At 43.3% G+C, this 24,600-nt stretch overlaps 1 protein-coding gene across 1 annotated transcript in view; it reads left to right on the top strand.

Annotated features, from left to right (window-relative positions):
• myo5b (myosin VB) overlaps positions 1-24,600 on the top strand; it is a 244,990-nt gene that overhangs the window by 137,354 nt on the left and 83,036 nt on the right. The window contains exons 11-15 of the mRNA XM_055660264.1: positions 1,710-1,791; positions 3,241-3,381; positions 5,197-5,319; positions 15,171-15,254; positions 18,133-18,276. Of these exons, the coding sequence (XP_055516239.1) occupies positions 1,710-1,791; positions 3,241-3,381; positions 5,197-5,319; positions 15,171-15,254; positions 18,133-18,276 (574 nt within the window). The remainder of the gene's footprint in view (positions 1-1,709; positions 1,792-3,240; positions 3,382-5,196; positions 5,320-15,170; positions 15,255-18,132; positions 18,277-24,600) is intronic.

Here is a 24,600-nt window from a genome sequence, read left to right as displayed (position 1 = left end):
AGTGTAGCTGGAACATGTTGGCCAGAATGGACAAGTTGGGCTGCAGGGCCTATTTCCACGCTGACTCTCTCTATGACTCTAAATTGTTAAGATGACTATATATTTATTTGGGATCTGGACATGATTTCAAGGCCAACATTTGTTAGCCATTTTGTGAGGAAATAGAACCTTTAAAAAAACGTTATGGTTTAGGTTTAGAATATAGTTCTCAGCATTGTAGAACATTGTAGTGCATCAGTTCCTTAGACAAGTCTAATGTCCTCAATGGGGCAGAGATGAATCAAATAGCAACCTAGCTTATGGAAGGAGCATTCCGAAGCCTGTTGATGGAGGGGAAGAAGTTGGCCCTGAGTCTGGTGGTGCACACTTTCAAGCTTCTGTACCTTTTGCTGAATGGGAGCAGTGGCCTGGGACCAGTCTTTGATTATGTTGGCTGTAGGGGGTGGGGGGTGGAGTGCATGCTTGGTCGACAGGTTTTGGCCAAAAGGTGGTGTTTTGTAAAATACAAATTGGCGCACATACACGGAGGATTTGCATGGCAGAAAAAGTGGCATCATCTGTAATTAACAGCTTAACCTGTGAATTAATTGTCTTAGTACAACACAGAACTTCTCAGCCATGCAGAGAATCTGAATAAGCTGGGTTTGTTTTTGGAGTGAAGAAAGAAAGGAATGGAGGGTTATGGTCTGAGTGCAGGTAGATGGGACTAGGGGAGAATACGTGTTCGGCACGGACTAGAAGGGCCGAGATGGCCTGTTTCCGTGCTGTAATTGTTATATGGTTATATGGTTATAAGGCTGATGGAGGTACTGATATAATCTTCTGCAAAGCTTCTGTCAGTTAGATCGTGAGGACTTTGTTCTGAGCACGGTGACAACATTTAAGAATTTGGAAGTGAACTTGATGCACCATAGAATCAAACGCAACGGGTCAAGCTTTGGAAAATTGGGTTATTATAGATAGATATTTGATGGTCAACACACATACTGTAGGCTAAATGGTCTGTTTTTGTCTTGCGTGACTCTTTGATGATCCACTAATAAATAACACGCAGACCCTTTCAATGACCCATCAGATAGTGAATGATTTAAAAATATGGACTGCTCTGTACTGAGTTATTGATGCAAAATGGTAACAGGTTTAAAATTTTCTCTTTGTTTTTCTCTAATAGTAAATCCAATTTTGCTTTACTTTTTGGTTCTTATCTTGTATTTGTTTGAACATTGATTTGACACTTATTCACCATCCCCTCCACTTCAAATGCTTATTTTTCAATCCTAAATTCACGATCATTGAGATAATGAGTTGGTCCTGTTTCCCATTAGTCCCAAATGTTGGTGCTAGCTTGAAGGAGGTTATGGAGGAAAAACATGTTTGATTTGAAGGGTGCCAGAACAGTTCTTACCACACAATACACAATACACAATACAATTTATTTGTCACTTGAACCTCATAGAGGCTCAAATGAAATGTTGTTTCTGCAGTCATACACACAAGAAAAAAAGACCCAAGACACAACACAATTTACACAGACATCCATCACAGCGCATCTCCTCCTCACTGTGATGGAAGGCAAAAAAACAAAACTAACAGTGGTGGGAGGGGTTTCTGCATGTTCTGGGTTGTGGGTTTTTTTTTTTTCAATCTTATTACAGTTCCACAAGTGTAATTTATTTTTAGAGGTATTGTCTATTTTCTGTCCATTGTAGGTTTGAAACATTTGAGATCAACAGCTTTGAACAATTTTGCATCAACTATGCCAACGAGAAATTACAGCAGCAATTTAATCTGGTGAGAACATACATTGAGTGCTTGTGCTTGCATGTGCTTAAAATAAGCTATTATATTAAGTTCAAAGGGCATCAGCCTGACCTGATTTCCACATTTACCTTGACTCAAGTAATCCTTTAGTAACTGAACAAACCTTTAAGTGCAAGGGATATTGTAATTTAGTTTATATGTAAATTTAGTTTACATATTCTGTTGTGGTGCTGCAAGTAAGAATTTTATTGTTCTATCTGGGACATATTACAATGAAACACTGTTGACTCATATTGTCAAGTATACCGAGGTACAAGGCAAAGCATTTTTGTTGCAAGCATGATTACAATCAAGCCGTTCACGGGATAAAGGGAATAATATTTAGTGCAAGATAAAATTCAGCAAAGTCCGACTAAAGATAGTCCGAGGGTCACCAATAAGGCAGATAGTAGGTCAGGATCGCTCTGTAATTGGTGCTGGGATAGTTCAGTTGGCTGATAATAGCTGGGAACATACTGTCCCTGAGCCTGGAGGTATGCATTTTCATAATTCATTACCTCTTGCCTCATGGAGGGGGGGGGTGGGGGGGGGGGGGGGGGGGGGGGGGGGGGAGGAATGACAATGAGGTGCAGGAGTAGGCCATTGGGCCCTTCGAACCAGCACTGCCATTCACTGTGTTCATAGTTGATCATCCACATTCAGTACCCCTGCCTTCTTCCCATATTCCTTGACTCCGCTATCTTTAAGAGCTCTAACTCTCTCTTGAAAGCATCCAGATAATTGTCCTCCACTGGCTTCTGTGGCAGAGAATTCCACAGATTCACAACTCTCTGGGTGAAAAGTTTTTTCCTTATCTCCGTTCTAACTGCCCTACCCCTTATTCTTAAACTGTGGCCCTGGTTCTGGACTGCTCAACTTCGGGAACATGTTTCCTGCCTCTAGCTTGTTCAAACCCATAATAAGCTTACATGTTTTAATAAGATAAATTGCAGTCGCTCCATTCTTTCAACATATGACAGTCCCGCTATCCTGGGAATTAACCTTGTGAACCTACGCTGCACTCCCTCAATAGCAAGAATGTCTTTCATCACATTTGGAGACCAAAACACCAGGGCCCTGTAAAACTGCCATTAGCTTTCAAAATTGTCACAATTTCTTGTGGTCTTGGATGGAGCTGTTCCCAACCATGCTGTGAACTTCAGGAACTTGCAGGTTTCAACCATCTCTACTTTTAGTGCTATAAAGGCTTATGTGTATTTGGGGCAGTTGATATATTTTGTATGTAATTATATTAATGACTAATGTTAACCATATCTGTCATCTGAACAGGTACATGGATAAGAAAGGTTTGGAGGGAACCATGGTCCAAACATGGGCAGGTGGTACAAGAGTAGATGGAACCTATCAGGCCAAAGGGCCTATTTCTATGTATGACTTTTTGATTCAGAATTGTCACAATTTAATTTCAATATTTTTCAGCATGTCTTCAAACTGGAGCAGGAGGAATACATGAAGGAACAAATACCTTGGACTCTCATTGACTTCTCTGACAACCAGCCATGCATTGATCTGATTGAGGCAAAATTGGGCATCTTAGACTTGTTGGATGAAGAATGCAGGGTAAAGGCAGCAAATGAGTTTCCGTCTGATTTAATTTCTTGTTGCTTTGCACGGATGGCAATGGTAGCCTGGACATGCTGACAGGAAAATTAACATAAATATTTGTTGAACAAGGGGAGAATGTGATAGACAGTACATTAAATGGGAAATTAATTGAATTTAACCATGTCGGAGTTTTGCCAACATTTTGAGTGATTTAGATTTTCTTTAAGGTCTTCAACTAGAAATTACCTGCATTTATTAAATGGATAGACCACTTAATGAATGTACTAAAAATCCATTGCAAAACTGCAGGTCACAAATTTAAAGGGACCACCTGATTAAGGAATTCAAGGGGAAGTCATCCATGAGGCAATTGATTTAATGACTAGTTGCATGATGCCATATTAGAAGCCTGAAAACAGATTGTTCTCCTATTCAACATGGTGGGAAAGTAATCGCAGGGAATTGGAAAAAGCTCCAGCTGGGAAAATAGGAAATTGTATTTGATCAGAAAGAATCTGTTGCATTTAGCTAGGTTAATAATCCTATCTATCTTTGCTAAAATGATAAGATGATTTTTAATTTAAAAAAAATTAATAATAATGATTAAATATTATTTAAATAATATGTGTTATGCTACCTACAATCCTGTATACATCAGATTCAGCAATAAGTAGAGGAAACACAGATAGTAATCTGAGATGTTTCTATTTTCATCTGAAACAGTAAACTGGCATTCATATTGTGCTTGTATAATGCCAGGGTGACACTACAAGCTACACAAAAAAGCTGGAGAAACTCAGCGGGTGCAGCAGCGTGTATGGAGCGTAGTAATTAGGCAACGTTTCGTGCCGAAACCCTTCTTCAGACTGATCGGGGACGGGGGTGGGCGGGGACAAGAAAGGGAAAAGGAGGAGGAGCCCGAAGGCTGGGGGATGGGAGGAGACAGCAGGGGGGCTGAGGAAGGGGAGGAGACAGCAAGGACTAACAAAATTGGGGAGAATTCGATGTTCATGCCCCCGGGGTGCAGACTCCCCAAACGGAATATGAGGTGCTGTTCCTCCAATTTCCGGTGCTGCTCGCTGTGGCCATGGAGGAGACCCAGGACAGAGAGGTCGGAGACGGAGTGGGAGGGGGAGTTGAAGTGCTGAGCCACCGGGAGGTCAGCTTGGTTATTGCGGACCGAGCGGAGGTGTTCGGCGAAACGATCGCCCAACCTCCGCTTGGTCTCACCGATATAGATCTGCTGACATCTAGAGCAGCGGACGCAATAGATGAGACACTACAAGCTATTGCAGATAATTTTCTGCAGGTCTAGAAGACATAACAGTCAAATGAAAGGATGACCATCTCTGGGACAAGAGTAGTGGAAGTTGCTAGGAGAGCCCACATTGCAGGGAAGGTGAAAATATTTTTGTATTCCAATCGGCCGCCACGTGAGCTGACAGCGACCGGCCCGCAAAGTGGAATCAAACTTTCTGCCGCTGCTTTCAGCATGTTATTTCCCATCCCAGCATTTAAAGCATTTAGATCAGTGTTGTGCTTCCAGATTTAGCAGTTTTAAAGATACAAGGTAATACCCGTCCAAGCTCAATGTATAACTTGCATTGGTGTGAGGTAGCAAGTGGAAAACTTGGGAAAACTACACTGGAAAGGTGTTGTGTTTACCTTATTTAGTTTTGTGGAGTAGCAGTATTATATTTCTGCTGTGAAATTAGCATGTTAACAATGTTAGCTTGGATATTGCTTTGTAAGTATGGAACTATTCCAAAAGCTTGCATTCCAGGGGTACTAATTTTATCTAAGGTAAATTGTTTTTGCTTTTCCTTTCAGATGCCAAAAGGTACAGACCAAAGTTGGGCCCAGAAACTGTACGAACGCCTTTCAAGCAGCCGCCACTTTCAGAAACCCCGAATGTCCAATATGGCTTATGTCGTTATACACTTTGCAGACAAGGTAATTAACAATGCAATCAACAAGGTAATTAACATTGACACCTTGGCAGGACAAATCAAAATAGGAAGTCCATGGTAAATGGTAGGGAATTGAAGAATACAGTTGAACAGAGGGATCTGGGTATAACCGTGCATAGTTCCTTGAAGGTGGAATCTCATATAGATAGGGGGGTAAAGAAAGCTTTTGGTATGCTAGCCTTTATAAATCAGAGCATTGAGTATAGAAGCTGGGATGTAATGTTAAAATTGTACAAGGCATTGGTGAGACCAAATCTGGAGTATGGGGTACAATTTTGGTCGCCAAATTATAGGAAGGATGTCAACAAAATAGAGAGAGTACAGAGGAGATTTACTAGAATGTTGCCTGGGTTTCAACAACTAAGTTACAGAGATAGGTTGAATAAGTTAGGTCTTTATTCTCTGGAGCGCAGAAGGTTAAGGGGGGACCTGATAGAGGTCTTTAAAATGATGAGAGGGATAGACAGAGTTGATGTGGACAAGCTTTTCCCTTTGAGAATAGGGAAGATTCAAACAAGGGGACATGACTTCAGAATTAAGGGACAGAAGTTTAGGGGTAATATGAGGGGGAACTTCTTTACGCAGAGAGTGGTGGCGGTGTGGAATGAGCTCCCAGTGGAAGTGGTGGAGGCAGGTTCATTGGTATAATTTAAAAATAAATTGGATAGGCATATGGATGAGAAGGGAATGGAGGGTTATGGTACGAGTGCAGGCAGGTGGGACTAAGGGGGAAAAAAAAATTTGTTCGGCATGGACTTGTAGGGCCGAGATGGCCTGTTTCCGTGCTGTAATTGTTATATGGTTATATGGTTAAACCTACAGAATAATGAAATGCACAGATAGAGTGAATGTGGAAAAGCTGTTTCCACCAGTGGGAGAGTCTAGGACCAGAGATCATAACCTCATAATTAACAGATCCTCATTTTTAGAAAGGTGGTGAGGAGGAACGTTTTCCAGAGGGTGGTGAATCTGTGGAACTTATTGCCACAGAAGGCTGTGGAGGCCAAGTCAGTGGATATTTTTAAGGCAGAGATAGACAAATTCTTGATTAGAACGGGTGTCAAGGCTTATGGGAAGAAGGCAGGAAAATGGCATTAGGAGGCAGAGATCAGCCAATGGCAGAGTAGACTCGAAGGGTTGAATGGCCTAATTCTACTCCTGAAACGTGAATGTGGTGATCAGTCTATATTCTATTTTTGGTTTACAATCATGCAATGTCTAAGTCAGAATTCTTAATTCAAGTATAAAAAAAATGAAGGGGGCAAATTTGAACCGGTGATCGGTGCTGAAGTCCCGATTAGGTCGAGATCAGCCGCCTCACCTGGCCTAGGCACCACATTTTCAGGGGTTCTTCCGGGAGGGGGAGGGGTCATCCGGATTAAAGGAGGAGCCGGACTACTAGTTGCCAGAATATTGTTGGTGGACCTGTACTAAGTAGAACTGCATTCTGAAGCCTGTTCCCCACCGTGGCACCAGTGTGCTTCTTACAAGAAGAAGATTGCAATCATACTAACTGGAAAGATAATAATAGCTGACTGATACCTTGAATAAAACTGGTTAGTTTTGCTAATTTATGAATGCAACTCGTGGACACATTGGTGATCATTTTCCAACGTTCTATAGATTCAGGATTAGTTCCTGTGGATTGGAGGGTAGCTTATGTTAATGTTTAAGAAAGACAGGGGAGGCAAAACAAGGAATTTTACTTCGGAGTCACGTGAGTGACTACGTGAAGAACCCACCCAGCGCGCAGGCGCGGCATTTACGTCAGCAGTGCAACAGCGGCAGCAGCTGGAGCCAGGCTCTCCAGCTGCAGCATAAAGACAAGACCTCAGGTAAGTGCCTTTTTTGTGTTACAGAGTCGCTCCAGGGAGAATTATGGCCTCTCGAAAGCGACCAGCCAGGAGGACTGCCTGCCCAACTCCACCCGAGGAGGGGTCCATAGCTGGGCGGCAGCCTCTCGCAGCGGAGGAGCCATTTCAACGCTCCCGCTCACCCGACACCGAGCCGCCGCCCCCAGTGCTGCAGATATCGACGCCCCGCACAGGGAGGAAGGCTACTCATAAGACCGACCGGCCGGTGTCCTCCGATTCATCGGAGGAACGGGAACGCTCTCCACCACCGAAAAGGGGAGACGCTCGGATCAGCTGCATGAGGCAGCTCCTAGAGCGCATGATTGATGAGGAGATGCAGGCTAGGCATCTCCCAGGAGGACGGGCTTTGGCCTCCTCCTCTCCACACCCTTCTGTACCCTCTATGTTCGAGGGCAGTAAGGGAGGCCAGGACTGGGCTGGCCTATCCCAAGGGCAGGCGGAGGATACCATCAGCATGCCGGGCGTGCTAGAAGAAGAGCTACTGGGTGTAGTGGGCCGATACGCAGCGCCCCCAACGACTGGGATGGTATTGCCACCCAGAATGGCGGCCAGCATAAACAGGCTGTCCAACAACCCGCTGCAGGACAAGGCCGTCCAGCAGGCCCTTGACACGTACACAGCGCCAGAGAATTGCGAGGCGCTGAGGGTCAAAACGGTCAATGGGCAGATATGGAACCAGCTGGGGCAGCAGATCAGGGCTCACGAAGTTAAGATGCAGCGAGTCCTGAAGCTCCACTCAGCAGCCATCACCGCCTTTGCTCGGTCCGTTGGGAATGAAGACCTAACCATACCCCAGCAGGATGCTCTCGCACTGATGTGCAGCACCACCTATGAGCTCAATAGCCTACGGCGGGACAACATCAGGCCTGCCCTCAACCCAACATATGCAGGCCTCTGCAAAGCTCCAGCGCCCGAACGAGAGGCGCTGCTATTTGGTGCAGATCTGGCCAAAAAACTGAAGGAGTTGGAAGAGGCGGCCAAACCAGTAGGCCTCATGAGGGCAGGGCCAGGACCGAGCAGGGTGAAGACACCCAGTTGGCAGCACGCCTCAGCAGCCACCAGCAGGTACCGAGCTGGTGAAAGCCTGGTGACCGCCTCCCACTACCCCCAGAGCTCTTTTTTAGAGCGGGGCCCAGGGCGGAGCCGTGGGAAGATGCGCCGCCCCACCGCAGCACCAACACGGACAACCTTGGGCCAAACCCATCGGAAACGGCCCCACAAATAAACATGGAGGTAGGTGGGTCTGGTTCCTGTCAACATACACAGACAAAGGGTGTTGTATTAACAGGAGGACGTTTGAGGTTCTTCAAGCATGTTTGGTGCTCCCTTACTAACAATAAGTTTATACTCAACAGTATTAGTGGATACAAAATTGAATTCAAACCAGGCATAGAACCGCCAGTTCAGCACATGCCCCAAAGGGTATTCCTTCCCTCAGCAGTTGAGAAGGTAGAAGGACAAGCTGAACTTGATCGGCTCGTGGCTAAAGGCATCATAGAAATGACCACACACGAGCCGCAAGAATTTGTATCAAATATTTTTCTCAAATCCAAAAAAGATGGTGGATGTCGCATTATTATTGATCTGACGTCACTTAATCAGTCTGTTGAGTATCAACATTTCAAAATGGAGACATTTGTCACTGCCAGACAACTGATCTCCAAGGGATACTACATGGCAAGCATAGATATCAAAGATGCTTACTATTTGGTACCCATTCATAAAGATTATTATAAATATCTGAAATTTATCTGGATGGGCCAGCTATGGCAGTACCGAGCCTTGCCCAATGGTTTAACGACAGCTCCCAGATTATTTACAAAAATTCTCAAAGTGGCCATGAAAAAATTGAGAGAACTAAAACATTTAGTCGTGGCCTATCTGGACGATGTTCTCATATTAGGGAGAACAAGGGAACAAGCTGTCGCAGGAGTTTTAGCCACTAAACAACTCCTTGAAACTTTGGGATTCATCCTTCACCCAGATAAATCAATATTGGAGCCTACTACTAACATGGATTACCTAGGCTTCACTATTGACACTATTCATATGACTGTCACTCTGCCCAGAGACAAAAAAGTTTCACTCATCGAAGCTTGTAACCATTTAATTGCTACACCGCAACCTAGGATACGGCATGTAGCCAGAGTTATTGGCTCTATAGTAGCAGCATTCCCGGCTGCCCAACATGGGCCCTTGCATTATCAAAATTTACAAAGAGCAAGGACTCATGCATTACGTCTTAATAGGGGGCATTATGACCGCAAAATGGAATTACCCACTGAAGCCAAATCAGAACTTCAGTGGTGGGTTGATAATATTTGGCACAGTCACAGTCCTATCGCCGTAACCAATCCTAACATAACCATTACAACGGATGCCAGTGCTTTAGGCTGGGGAGCTACTAACTCCATAGACAGCACGGGTGGCAGATGGACTAACTCAGAGGCATCGCTACTACAATCACTGGGCATTAACTTCTTGGAAATGCTCGCCGCCTTTTATGGGCTAAAAGCATATGCATCTGATATGCGGCACGTGCATGTTAGGATTATGATCGACAACACTACGGCGGTATCTTATATCCAGCACATGGGTGGCATAAAATCAGTATCATGCGACAAATTAACTGCTATAATCTGGCAATGGTGTGTCGAGAGACATATTTGGCTATCAGCTGCCTATTTACCAGGCAAGCTAAATTTAGTGGCGGACACCAGGTCACGAAAATTCAATGACAACATCGAATGGATGTTGGACCCAAAATTATTTGCTAAAATTGTCAAGCAATATGGTACGCCAGATATAGATTTGTTTGCGTCTAGATTAAATCACCAACTACCCATGTATGTGGCTTGGGAACCAGACCCAGAGGCAGCAGCGGTAGATGCCTTCACGCTGGATTGGGGAAATTTCTTTTTCTATGCTTTCCCTCCCTTCTGCCTCATCAGTCGGGTACTCCAGAAAATTCAGGCAGACTCAGCCTCTGGCATTCTGGTCGTGCCCGACTGGCCTACCCAACCATGGTTCCCAATGTTCCACGACATGGTGGTAGAGACACCTATGGTCCTTCATAACCACCCCCAATTATTGACTCACCCGGTAACTGGCATTAGCCATCCATGCCACCAAAAATTGAACCTCCTGGTTTCCAGATTTTGAACAGACCTTACCGGGGATTGGGGTTATCAGAGAGAACAATCACCACCATGTCGGCATCCCTGCGAGTTTCCACCAAAAAACAGTACCTGACCTACATCAGGAAATGGGAACAGTACTGTCTGGAAGCAGGGACATCCTACAAGACGGCTTCGATCTCGGATGTGCTGGAGTTCCTGGCCCACCTGCACCATGACCTCAAGATGAGCTACAGTGCCATCAATACAGCTCGGAGCGCCCTGTCCGCATACCTCATGCCCATAGGACAGCATAGTGTGGGATCCCACCCTCTGGTCATCAAACTCCTTAAAGGGATCTTTAACACCAAACCCCCTACACCTAGATACACCCATATGTGGGATGTGAGTGTAGTTCTGACACACCTTCGAGGTTGGCCTCCGGTGGGATCCCTGAGCCTGGAACAGTCCACTTATAAGACCCTTATGCTCATGGCGCTTGTCTCAGCTCAGAGGGTTCAGTCGCTGCATCAGCTAAATCTGAACCACATGGTGACCACCCCAGATACCATTACTTTCACCATGCCGGGGTTGGTAAAACAAAGCAGACCAGGTACATCCAACTCCCCGTTGATCTTCCGGGCATACCCTCCAGAACCTAGGCTGTGTGTGGTGACCCACCTTCATCATTATTTAGACACTACCCAAACTCTTAGAGGGAGAGAAAAAGCCTTATGGGTTAGCCACAAAAAGCCTTTTGGACGGGTTACCAGCCAGACTTTATCCAGATGGTTGAAACAGGTCCTTAACATGGCAGGGATTAACACAGATGTTTTTAAATCCCATTCAACCAGGGCAGCGTCCACCTCAGCGGCGGATAGGATGCAGGTTCCCCTAGACCACATCCTCAGAGCAGCGGGATGGTCTAGGGAATCGACTTTTCAAAAATTCTACAGGAAACCGCTGATGGAACAGGACGTCTTTGCGGAAAGCATTTTAGAAACCGCAAAGTTATGATTTAAAAGCCCAGGGGAGCTATTTTTGTTGTAGTTAATAAACATTTCTTTTATAACTAAACAAACTTGTTGGTCTTTAGATACCACTTCCTCCCTCGATGATCTTTCGGCAGTGAGTGATATAACTGTTACACGGTTTGAAATCACAGACTTTTGAAGTCTTCACGTAGTCACTCACGTGACTCCGAAGTAAAATAGTAAGATTAAACGAGTACTTACCAGTACGAAGTTTGATCTGTATTTTATGAGGAGTTACGATGAGGGATTACGTGCCCTCCGCTCCCACCCTCATTATATAGATCAAATTCGGACTGATGTCTCGTTGGTCTTTACTATCTTTACTTCAACTAGTGTCTATCTGTGATTCCACACCGCTGCTTGGAAGTATGCCGCGCCTGCGCGCTGGGTGGGTTCTTCACGTAATCCCTCATCGTAACTCCTCATAAAATACAGATCAAACTTCGTACTGGTAAGTACTCGTTTAATCTTACTATTATAGACCAGTTAGCCTGACATCGGTGGTGGCGAAGGTTCTGGAGTCAATCATAAAAATGAAATAGCGGCACATTTGGACAGCAGTACCAGGATCGGTCCTAGTCAGCATGGATTTACGAAGGGGAAATCATGCTTGACTAATCTTCTGGAATTTTGTGTGGATTTACTAGGAAAATGGACAAGGGAGAGCCAGTGGATGTAGTGTACCTGGACTTTCAGAAAGCATTTGGTAAGGTCCCACATAGGAGATTAGTGGGCAAAATTAGAGCACATGGTATTGGGGGTAGAGTGCTGACATGGATAGAAGATTGGTTGGCAGACAGGAAACAAAGAGTAGTGATTAACTGGTCCCTTTCAGAATGGCAGGCAGTGACTAGTGGGGTACTGCAAGGCTCGGAGCTGGAACCGCAGCTATTTACAATATTCATCAATGATTTGGATGAAGGTATTCAAAGTAACATTAGCAAATTTGCAGATGACCACAAAGCTGGGTGGCAGTGTGAACTGTGAGAAGGATGCTATGAGAATGTAGGGTGACTTGGACAGGTTGGGTGAGTGGGTAGATGCAAGGCAGATGCAGTTTAATGTGGATAAATGTGAAGTTATCCACTTTGGTAGCAAAAAACAGGAAGGCAGGTTATTATCTAAATGGTGTCAAGTTGGGAAAAGGGGAAGTACGACGGGATCTGGGGGGGTTCCTTGTTCATCAGACAATGAAAGTAAGCATGCAGGTACAGCAGGCAATGAAGAAAACGAATAGCATGTTGGCCTTCATAACCAGAGGAGTTGGGTATAGGAGCAAAGAGGTCCTTCTGCAGTTATACAGGGCCCTAATGAGAGACCACACCTGGAGTATTGTGTGCAGTTCTGGTCTCCAAATTTGAGAAAGGACATTCTTGCTATTGAGGGAGTGCAGCGTAGGTTTACAAGGTTAATTCCCGGGATGGCAGGACTGTCATATGCAGAGAGAATGGAGTGGCTGGGCTTGTATACTCTGGAATTTAGAAGGATGAGAGAGGATCTCATTGAAACATATAAGATTACTAAGGTTTTGGACACTTTAGAGGCAGGAAACGTGTTCCTGATGTTGGGGGAGTCTAGAACTAGAGGCCACAGCTTAAGAATAAGGGGTAAGCCATTTAGAACAGAGATGAGGAAACACTTTTTCACACAGAGAGTTGTGAGTCTGTGGAATTCTCTGCCTCAGAGGGCTGTGGAGGCTGGTTCTCTGGATTCTTTCAAGAGAGAGCTGGATAGGGCTCTTAAAAATAGCGGAGTCAGGAGATTTGAGTAGAAGGCAGGAACAGGGTACTGATTGTAGATGATCAGCCATGATCACATTGAATGGTGGTGCTGGATCGAAGGGCTGAATGACCTACTCCCACACCTATTGTCTATTCTATCTATTGTAACTGAAAGTCTTCATAATATCAAAACCAATTTTTGCACGTGCTCGTAGCTCGAGGAACAAGTGAAGCCAGAATTGTTTCACTTGTGGAGGAGCTTAAAATGTCAACACTGAAACCTAAAGCTGAAATCCAACTGTTTCAGAAACAGCATAGATGTTTCTTTAATGGGTCTAAGGACCTGTCCCCTGCCACCCTCCAGTCGAATGCTACTTCACACACTCCCACCACTGCCCAAAATTATCCTTCAATATTCTATTTCATTACAATCTCTATACTCTCCCTTACTGTATATCACCTACTATTCATTGATTCATAGGGTTCTTAGCAGAGAAACATTCAGCCCAATTTATCCTTGCTGACCAGGATGCCGCTGTATACTAATCCCATTTGCGTGCGCTTGTCCCATTTCCCTCTATTTTCCACTCGGAACTCTTCTTTCCCACTGCACTGATCTAACCTTGGACTGACTGACTATGGTGGCTGCTTTTTGTCACCAGGAATCACTGCAAGAGTGCCTACCAGTGGGTATGCAAATTTTGGGATGTGTATCAAACACGTGGGCATTTTTAGATAAAGCCGAAATTGTTTGGCCCCTTTAGGAGTTTATATCAGCAGTTGCTGACAGCTGGCGTGTATAAAACCAACAGCCCATTGTTTTTAACTCGGGAATACCCAAAGGCCTGCAGATAATGGGATTCATCAGCACCATTTGCTTTCTAGCATGCTTTGGGAACACCAACCAGCTGTAACAGTTGCAATCACAGTGACATGAGTGAGACATACAATTAACAGAAACATTAATTCAAAGTAATTCTGAAGGGAAATGTAAAACTGTTTTTTCAAAATATTTGGATACACGCAACATGCTGTTATTTATAATTACTCAGCTAAAACTACTTTCCCATGGATTTTGATGTTAAGTATTCCCTTTTCAATTAGAAGAAATGTTTACCTTTTGCTTTTGTAGTTCCAGTTATTTTGCTGACAATTGACATTATGGAGGCAATAACAATCTACTGTTTTCAACATGTATTCACTGAAGTGATTGTCACATCATCTTTCATTATCCTGGTACAGCTTCGCACTGTTATGTTAGTAAGAATTTCTGGAAATCATAAGTTTCGGGTTGTTGCAATGATTGCATAAAGTGTTAAGTACTGGTTGTACTTGAATAATTATGTATGACTACTGAGATTAAAAATATTTTCTGTTATTTTAAAAGGACAGTCTGTGGATATACTTCTACCTATAGAGATTTCTTTATTTATCATGAAATATCAGGTACATTTGGAGCATATGATACACATAAAACAGTGTTCTCAGACCACTGTATATTATGTATTTCCCCGATAAAAATTCATTTATGGGCTGACACATAAATGAATATGAAACCTAATCAATATGGCCCTTTGCATTAATGGATGAGACTATTTGAATGCTTTAATGGACGAGACTATGTGAGAGGCATGTGTGGAGAGAAATGCAGGCAATGGTACACAGAAAAAAATTCAACCAAGTTATTCAGTAATTTACAGATTAAATAACTCTGAAATACATGGGTATATTTATGTTGGGTATTATGATTTTATGTGCATACACGCATATCTAAGGTTGATTTGTGAGATGTTTTCTTCTTATTTTCTATTAGTGTTCTTATCACACACAGCACAATTCTGTTGACGTTGGTATATTGAACTATGCTGACTGCAATGATTAACTTCAGTTCTCACCTTGCATTTTCAATGGGAATCAGTGAATGAAATATGGGGCTTTTGATCTTCCTGCCAGGTCTCATTCCTTTTCACTGTGGCCACACACTTACTAATGCTGCCATTGAAATGTTTAGAATTCCTCTACATGATATCTTCAACGCTGTCGATGAAAAAGGAACTCTTTGTCTAAAGGCACTTGTTCTGTTCTGCAGGTGGAATATCAATGTGATGGGTTCCTGGAGAAAAACCGAGACACCGTGTATGAAGAGCAGATCAACATACTTAAGGCCAGCAAGGTATTGCACAATTCAAACTGATAACTTGGACTGATACACCCTATACCAGATTAGAATATTAGTTTCTGTTTGGTTTCCTACCAATTACATTTTTTTAAATATATATATTCTGCTGTAGGGAATTCAAGCACAATTGCAATCTAGGAGAATGCATTGTTCAGGGAGAACATTTCAGTGGTTTTAGTTCCAAGTTCTCAAATTGGATTGAAACCAGCAAAGTTCAAAGATGGGTACATAATTGGTTCTTTGCCTGATTCTAGTGCTGGGAGGTATAAACAATGGGTGAATGGTAGCTACTGGGACAATAGGTTGTTAGTTATGTGTTGTGATTCTTCTGTCATTTACTTGCTGAAAGAACTGTCTTGCTTGGGATAGTTTTGTAACCACTAGCAACGCTTCATTGCCTCATCTGAATGATCACATTGGTGTGGAAACAAGGAACTGCAGATGCTGGTTTACAAAAGAGGACAAAGTGCTGGAGTAGCTTAGCAGGTCAGGCAGCATCTCAGGAGAACATGGATAGGTGATGTTTTAGGTCAGGACCCTTCTTCCAACTCCTCCTTTAGAATCTGAAGAAGGGTCACAAGATTGATTTAAACATGTAGACTCTGTATTTGTGAGTCTCTATTTAATCTCTAGTTTAATGGTGAAATGTAATTTCTTCAGCTCATTTTGGTCAGCTATAAATAACTTAAGATAACCCTGTGGAGAAAAGAAAATAAGTACTCACTGGCTGATAGCTTAAAACTATAGCTATGTAAGTGTTTTAGAGGTATGTATGGTAAAATAGTACGGTAAGGATGAATTCATGAATTTGTTGAGAACATTTTAATTTATTTACTGAAAAAAGACAATAGTTTTTTGCTAATAAAATTAAATGGATCTGTCGTTTTTTTTCTTGAAATCGTTATCAGCGGGTTGCAGCTGGTCCAATAAATCATTTTGGCTATTGACCACTTGGTATCTATCAATGACCTGATTTCCCATGCGCTCTTTCTTGGAGTGTGATAGGAGGGAGGATTTGTTGTATCTCAGCAATCATCTGTCACAAGTAATGGTTTCTTTCAAAGGAATGTCAAAATAAATGCCTTGCTCTTAAACATTGAACAAGTTTATATCTTGAGGCAAAATGTTATTCATTAAGCGCTACATTAATCTTCAATAGATTGCTGTGGATAAAAGACAGCAGGTGAATTGCATTGCAGCCGTTCTGTATTTTTACGTATTATTCTCGCTCTTTCAATTATAGAATGCTCCCCTCATAAATGCAGCACTGTGCTCAGTTGTTACAGCATAACTGAATTAAAGAAGAAATGTTTAACTCTGCTCTCCTCAAAGGCTCACTGATAAAAATACATGGCATGGTGCAGCAATGGCCATTTGGACTTGGAAATCCTTAACTGTTTAATTTAACTGCCAATTAAGCCATACAATCATAAGTGATAGGAGCAGAATTAGCCCATTGGGTCCATGATCTATCTCTCCCTCCTAATCCCATTCTCCTGCCTCCTCCCCATAACCTCTGACACCTGTACTAATTAAGAAACATTTCATTTCACTGCACATCTCGTATGTGTATGTGGCGAATAAACTTGACTTGAATCTATCTATCGCTGCCCTAATTATATCCACTGACCTGGCCTCCACAGCCTTCTGTAGCAAATAATTCCACAGATTCACCACCCTCTGACTAAAGAAATTCCTCCTCGTCTTCGTAAAATAAACAATAGACAATAGGTGCAGGAGTAGGCCATTCGGCCCATCGAGCCAGCTCTTGAAAAGGAGGCACAGTCGTCTTTCTTACAGTTTGGGTTTCTTCCCAACCAATTGTTCAAGCGCTTTTGATTGCAACATGCGCCTTAATTTAGTTCAACAAAGAAACTGACAAGTTACTAAAGAACTTGGCTGATCATCCCCGAACGTCCTTTAATTCTGAGGCTATGACTTCTAGTCCTAGACTCTCCCACTAGTTTAGTTGAGTTTAGAGATACAGTGCAGAAACAGTCCCTTCGGCCCACCGGGTCCGTGCCGACCAGCGATCCCCGCACATTAACACTATCCTGTAGTCACTCAGGACAATTTTTACATTTACCAAGCCAATTAACCTACAAATCTGTCCATCTTTGGAGTGTGGGTGGAAACTGAAGATCTCTGAGAAAACGCACACAGGCCACGGGGAGAAAGTACAAACTCCATACAGACAGCACCCGTAGTTGGGATCGAACCCGGGTCTCCGGCGCTGCATTCGCTGTAAGGCAGCAACTCTACCACTGCGCCTCCTCTCCGCATCCACTCTATCCAAGCCTTTCACTATTCTGTACATTTCAATGAGGTCCCCCCTCATTCTTCTAACTCCAGTGAGTACAGGCCCAGTGCTGTCAGACAATCTATGCTGATTCTACCAAAACATCTTCTGATTGTCCCACTCACCCCACAGCCAAATGCATCGTTGTCTTCATTTAAGCGGTTCTTCATTGAGTTTGCAGCCACTAGCTGATGCTGTTATCTGCAGTGTGTTCCATATACTAATTGCTGATTGCATAAAGATAATTTATTTGCACTACTTCCAAAAGAAAATGGATGTTGGATGAGGAAAGAATTGAGTTCCATAATAGCACGTTGTACTCTTAATCCTCTGCATCCACGTCCATCCCATCCTCACTTTCTGGATCACTGGCCATTTGTCCTGCTGGCAAACAGGGAACCAGTGAATAATGTAATTGGGATGAGAGGCTTGAACAGTTGGCACGCTCTGTGTCAATTGTAAACATCCCAGAGAGGAAGATAAATCAGATGACTGCTGGGAAAAGGCAGTTAAGCTGATTAAAAGACTGGAATACCTCAACTGTTTTATTTTCTCCTTTTTCTTTGGTTTCAGTACCAGTTGGTGGCTGACTTGTTCCAGGATGAGGATTCTTCTGCATCCATTGCAAAAGGGAAAAAGTCAAAAATAAATGTCCGGCCTCTCAAACCGGCCATGAAGGCATCCAATAAAGAGCACAAGAAAACCGTTGGACATCAGGTATAGCTTTTATTTGGTCTCATTCTCAAGCAAACAAAAACACTTTTTTATCAGGAATAACCACTGTGAGATTGTGGACAAATAGATCGGGCTGGATTGCAAAGGTCCTGACCTGCATCAATATAGAAGAGTTCACTAAATTCAAAATTGGCTTGGCCATAAAAGACAGAGTAGTAGTGGAAGAGTGTTTCTCAGAATGGAGGTCCTTAACCACTTTAGGTTTAAGGTTATTAGTGTCTCATGTATCAAGATACAGTGGAAAGCTTTGTTTTGCATTCTATCCAAACAGATCAGTTCTACTATTTACGAACACAATCAAGTCAAACGACGTAGCCATACTAATCAAGAATCTACCCATCTCTGCCTTAAATATGTCCACTGACTTTGTGGATATCTTCTCTTGTTTTACACCAGGGTTACAGGTTTGATAAAGGTTTGCAAATCAAAAAGCACGTAAATCTAACATATGCCAGGCACCACAGGCAACTAGGCTGCCAATTGAAATAAGTGAGGGTAAATCACATCATAAAACATTATAAAGCTTTCTCCTCCATCTGTATAATGATTTACCTGAAATGCATGGTTAACTGCCGAAGCATAAAACTAAGAAAATTACCCGTTTATGCTCTGTAATTGGAAAAATATATCCCAAAGGCAGATACATTTAAACATATAACCTAATAGCTGCAGGCAATCATTTGTGTTTTCTTTCTGTTAAGCAAAACTAAATTTACAAGATAACTTTAAAAGCTATTGTATACGTTCGTCAGGCATAAATTTGAGCGCATTATTCCGAAAATATAAACGTATAAATTAAACCAGTAGCAATTAGAAAAGTGCATTATTCTAAAAATGCTTAAATCAAGCACTGGTAAAACACGAGGTGCCTGAACAATAGATAGACAAAAGATGCGGAGTGCAGAATATAGTTCTCAGCATTGGAGCGCATCAGTACCATAGACACAATCCAATGCCCACAATAGAGGCGCATCCATAGCTCCCTGAAAGTGGCAGCTCAAGTAGGTGGGATGGTATAGATGGTTTGCAGCATGCTTACCTTCATTGATCTGAGTGTTGAGTGTGAAATTTGAGAAATCATGTCACATCTCCATAAAATTTGGTTGACAAAACCATTGACAAAATTGTGAGGCATAAATAGAGTCGATACTCAGTCATTTTCCCAAAATGGAAATATCCAAAACAAGAAGGCATAGCTTTTTTATTTCTAAAGCAGCGATGAATCGGTTCTTGATTAATGACATCAAAGGTTACTAGGAGAAGGCAGGAGAATGAGGTGGAAAGGGTAAAATAAATCAGCCATGATCGAATGGAGGAGCAGACTCAATCAAGCCATGTCACATTTATTTATATATCACATTTAAAAAACAACTCTCGTTCGCCAAAGTGCTTTACATTTGTTATAAGAATAGTATAAACAAACAAACTACATACATATATACATATTGCCCTCACTCAGTGGGCGTCAGGAAAGGCTTGGGAGTATAGATAAGTCTTTAGTCTTGACTTAAAGGAGTCGATGGAGGGGGCAGTTCTGATGGGAAGCGGGATGCTGTTCCACAGTCTAGGAGCTGCAACTGCAAAGGCGCGGTCGCCCCTGAGCTTTTGCCTAGACCGCGGGATATTCAGCAACCCCAAGTCGGCCGATCTGAGGGACCTGGAGGTGGTGTGGTGTGGTGGGTGAGAAGACTTTTAATGTAGGAAGGAGCAAGCCCATTGAGGGCTTTGTAGACATCGAGGAGGATCTTGAAATGTAAACGGAACCGCACAGGGAGCCAGTGGAGAGAGGCCAGGATCGAGGTGATGTGGTCCCTTTTTCAGGTGCCCGTCAGGAGTCTCGCTGCGGCGTTTTGGACCAGTTGCAGGCGGGACAGGGAAGATTGGCTGATGCCAGTGTAAAGAGAGTTGCAGTAATCTAGGCGGGAGGAGATAAATGTGTGGATGATCTTTTCGAGGTCATCAAAGTGGAGGAATTGTTTTATTTTAGCTATCGTCCGAAGCTGAAAGAAGCTAGCTTTTACCACGGCATTGACTTGTTTGTCAAATTTCAATGCTGAGTCAAATATCACGCCAAGGTTTTTGACGTGAGGTTTGAGTAGTGGGGTAAGGCTTCCAAGGCTGCCTGCTATCATTTTGATTGAGTCCGAGGGGCCGAGAAGGATGACCTCAGACTTACTCTCATTTAGTTGGAGGAAGTTCTGGGCCATCCAGCACTTTATATCCTCGAGGCAGCGGGTAAGGTTAAGTAGATTTGATTGGTTTTTGGGCTTCAGGGGGAGATAGAGTTGTGTATCGTCTGCGTAGCAATGGAAGGAAATGCCGTGCCTTTGAATGACTTGGCCTAAGGGGAGCATATACAGGGAGAAGAGAATGGGGCCAAGGATGGAGCCTTGTGGAACCCCGGAGCAGAGATTAGCTGGGGAGGAGAAAGAGTTGCCTAAGTTAGTCGAGAAACTCCTACCTTTGAGGTAAGAGATGAACCATCTCAGGGCAGTGCCATCAATACCAACCCCGTACCGGAGACGGTCAATTAGGATGGTGTGGTCGACAGTGTCAAATGCTGCGCTGAGGTCAAGAAGGAGCAGGATTGCACAGTCGCCGGAGTCAACGGTGAGCAGTAGGTCATTGTGTACCTTCAGCAAGGCAGACTCTGTGCTGTCGTGGGCCCTGAAACCTGATTGGATAGTTTCCAGGATTAAGTGTTTTGGTGGAGGTAAGGCATAAGTTGACTTAAAATTATCTTTTCAAGGGCTTTTGAGAGGAAAGGCAGTTTAGAAATGGGTCTGTAGTTGCTTGGCACGGTGGGGTCGAGGTTAGGTTTTTTTTCAGGAGTGGTTGGACCACCGCATGCTTTAAGCAGGTAGGTACAGTGCCAGTGGCCAGAGAACTGTTGAAGATGGCAAGGATGCTGGGACCGGCTGTTGTAATGACATCCTTTAGGAGGGCAGAGGGGACAGTGTCGAGGGGGCAGGTGGTAGGTTTCATGGTGGTGATCAGTTTTACAAGGGAGGGTAGAGTAACGGGTTGGAAACAGTCTAATTTTGAAGAGCAGACCAATGAGACAGCCAGGTCACAGGTGGGAGGGGAAATATGTGTTCTTGTGTTTTTCACCTTGCTGGTGAAAAACGTAGTAAATTCCTCGTACTTAGCAGGGGACCCAGTTAAGCTGGTGCTGGGGGCAGGACAAATGGGGCGAATGGCCTAATTCTGCTCCTATGTTCTATGGTCTAAAGATGTAATGGGTGGCTAGACAATTTGCCAGAGGAATTCATGGAACCAGATAAGATTGCAGCATTTAAGAGGCATTAAGTTGGACATTTGAACAGGCAAGGACTGTAGGCATAAAGAACATGTTTTGGCAGATGTGCAACTTAAATTACCATCAAGGTAGATACAGATGTTGTGAGCGGATAGATCTGGTACTGTGCTGTACTGCTCTATGTTCTCCATTTCTCACTATGTTCTTTAAAATGCATGCCCCAAGAGTTGCAACTGAGTTTCAAATAGTGCAAACCTACTCCCACTCACAGGTACTACAAAATTGCTGGAGAGCAACTCAAAATTAATATTTTCGGGTGCAGGCAGCATAGTATGGAGCGAAGGAATAGGCAACGTTTAAAAAATATTCAATGGCCCGAAACGTTGCCTATTTCCTTCGCTCAAAAGATGCTGCTGCACAGATCCCGCTGAGTTTCTATTGATTACCAGCAATTTTTGTGTCACTTTCGATTTTCTTGCCAGCATCTGCAGTTCCTTCTTGAGAATACTCCGCACTCACAGATGCTTTCATAATGTCGTATGCTAAATGCAACATAAATAAAATTTCTTCTGGGCTAGGAATTCAGGGGGCTACTTCACAAGAAATCTGAAATCTGACTGCTGATTCACCTAAATAATTTTCAGTGTATCTAGGTATGTGATAATAGTAAACCAATGCCAAATGTTGGAAAAAAATTCTAAAGTACAATTAAAAAATATTATTTAAACAATTGAAGATCATAAACATCTCTGATGTATTTAAAGTTTTACTGCAAAATCCATGGCTGCTCATGACAGATCCAGCAGTGGCCATTTATGTGGTTTGAACTATTGATTACTCGCCTATTTTTGTTATCAATTTCCACTCTCCTGAAGTGTTGGGTTTCTTGCTGTGACACCCGATATGCTACTGTTCCTCCCAGTCTGATTGAGAATTTTGGTACGCACAGAACAAATGTCTTTTCCGAATGATAAATCATGAAATGCAATGATTAATAAAGGAATGTAGTTCACTCATCTTTCTGAGTGGGATTTCTTCTGGGCTAGGAATTCAGGGGGCTACTTCACAAGAAATCTGAAATATTTCTTGACTGCTGATTCGCCTAAATACTAATTTTTGCAAATAGCTTTTGTAGCTCACACTCTATTATTTCTCTTGTTTCATGCTGGTGAGGAGGGTGGAGACACCAAAATTGTACTTGCATTGTCGCTAAGCTCCCGATGGTAATGATGAGTAATCCGTTCTCAGCTGGTCAGGTATGAGTGAAACATTCTACATGCCATATTACTCTAATTGTCTGGCTTGGCACAGAACACAGATTCAAAGCAGGAATGAAGGAGCTGAACCCAGGATGAAATGGAGTGAATGATGGATCATCTGGGCTTCACTCCCACTGCTGACGCCATCGTTGTTACCTATTTCATTAGGAAAAGTGTGGAGGAGAGTGTTTTCACCAAGACTATCCCAGTATTCCTGAACCAGGAGCCTCGAATGAGCCAGGCCATCCATAATCTCTTGGTAAACCAAATCTCAGTTACCACACCAGAAGTCTGGTGATACAGGTTTGTGTAGGAAATCCAGGTATGACCTCTAAGGCCATCAGAAAGGCAAAGAGACACTTTTGCTCTGAACTGGAGATTGAAATGAACATTCATCAACTGTGGTAGGCCTTGCATGTCATCACTTCCTACAAGGCGAAATCAAATGGTGGCTCAAGTAACAGTGAGGCATCACTCCCAGTCGAGCTCAATGCTTTTTACGCACACTTCAATAGGGAGAACACTACTGTGTCTTCATGGGCCTCCATTGTAATCTCTGTCACCAGGGCTGATGTCAAAAGATCCTTGATGAGGGTGAATCCTCAGAAAGAGTCTGGCCCTGATGGTGAACTTGATCATGTTCATAAAATCTGCACAGTTCAACCAGCTGGGCCTTTTGCAGATCTCTTCAACTCTCATTAAGGTTTTGACCCCCCATGCTTTAAAAAGACATTGATAATACCAGCATCCAAGAGGAGTAAGATGACTTGCCTCAATGGCCACTCACCGGTGGTATTAATGTCCGTGGTGTGAGAGGTTGGTTATGATGCAAATCAACTCCAACGTCGGCAAGGATCAGGATCCACTACAATTCATCTGCTGCCACAACAGGAGCTGCAAACTCAGTTGCCCTCCACTCTGCACTCGTCCACTTGGATAACAAGAATACATATGAAAGATTGTTCATTGACTATAGCTCGGCATTCAATACTATCATCCCCTCCAAACTTATCATCGAACTCAGAGAACTGGGTCTCTGCTCACCCCTCTATAACTGGATTCTCAATTTCCTCATCGGCTGACCATAATTGGTATAGGCAGCAACAATTGCCCCTTGATAACCATCTACACGAGAGCACCTCAAAGATGTGTGCTCAATCCCCTGCTGTACTCATTCTCCGCCTGTGACTGTGCAGCTAGACATAGTTCTAACACTGATTTGCTGACATTATTACTATTTTTGGATGATTAACAGATAATGATCCGTCAGAGTACAGGGGGGAGATTGAGAATCTGATTGAATGGTTCACCAACCCTGCTCTCAATGTCAACAAAACCAAGGAGCTGATTGTTGCCTTCAGCACTGGAAAGCCGAGGATTCACAAGCCAGTCTTCATCGATAGAACCGGTGTGGAGAGAGTCAACAGTTTCATGTACCTGGTTGTGTATATCTTTGAAGCTCTATCCTGGGACCAGCACATTGATGCAATCGCAAATCGCAAAGAAAGCTCATCAATGCCTTCTCTTCCTTTGAAGATTGATGAGATTTGATTTGTTGACAAATACTCCTTTGAATTCTCGCAGATGTATGCTGGAGAGAATGCTGGCTGTTTGCATCATGGCCTGGTTCAGTGACTCGAACAACCAGGAATGACGGACTTTACATAGAGTGATAGACACTGCTCAGACCATTGTACACTGACCTCCATCGAAGAATGCTATAGGAAGCGCTGCTTAAAAAGGCAGCCAATATCATCAAAGACCCACACCATCCTGGCTGCTCTCTCA

This window comes from Leucoraja erinacea, chromosome 1 (genome assembly GCF_028641065.1).
Source record: "Leucoraja erinacea ecotype New England chromosome 1, Leri_hhj_1, whole genome shotgun sequence".
Lineage (NCBI taxonomy): Eukaryota > Metazoa > Chordata > Chondrichthyes > Rajiformes > Rajidae > Leucoraja > Leucoraja erinaceus.
The sequence above is the reverse complement of the archived record's forward strand: the minus strand, read 5'-3'. Positions and strand labels throughout refer to the sequence as shown.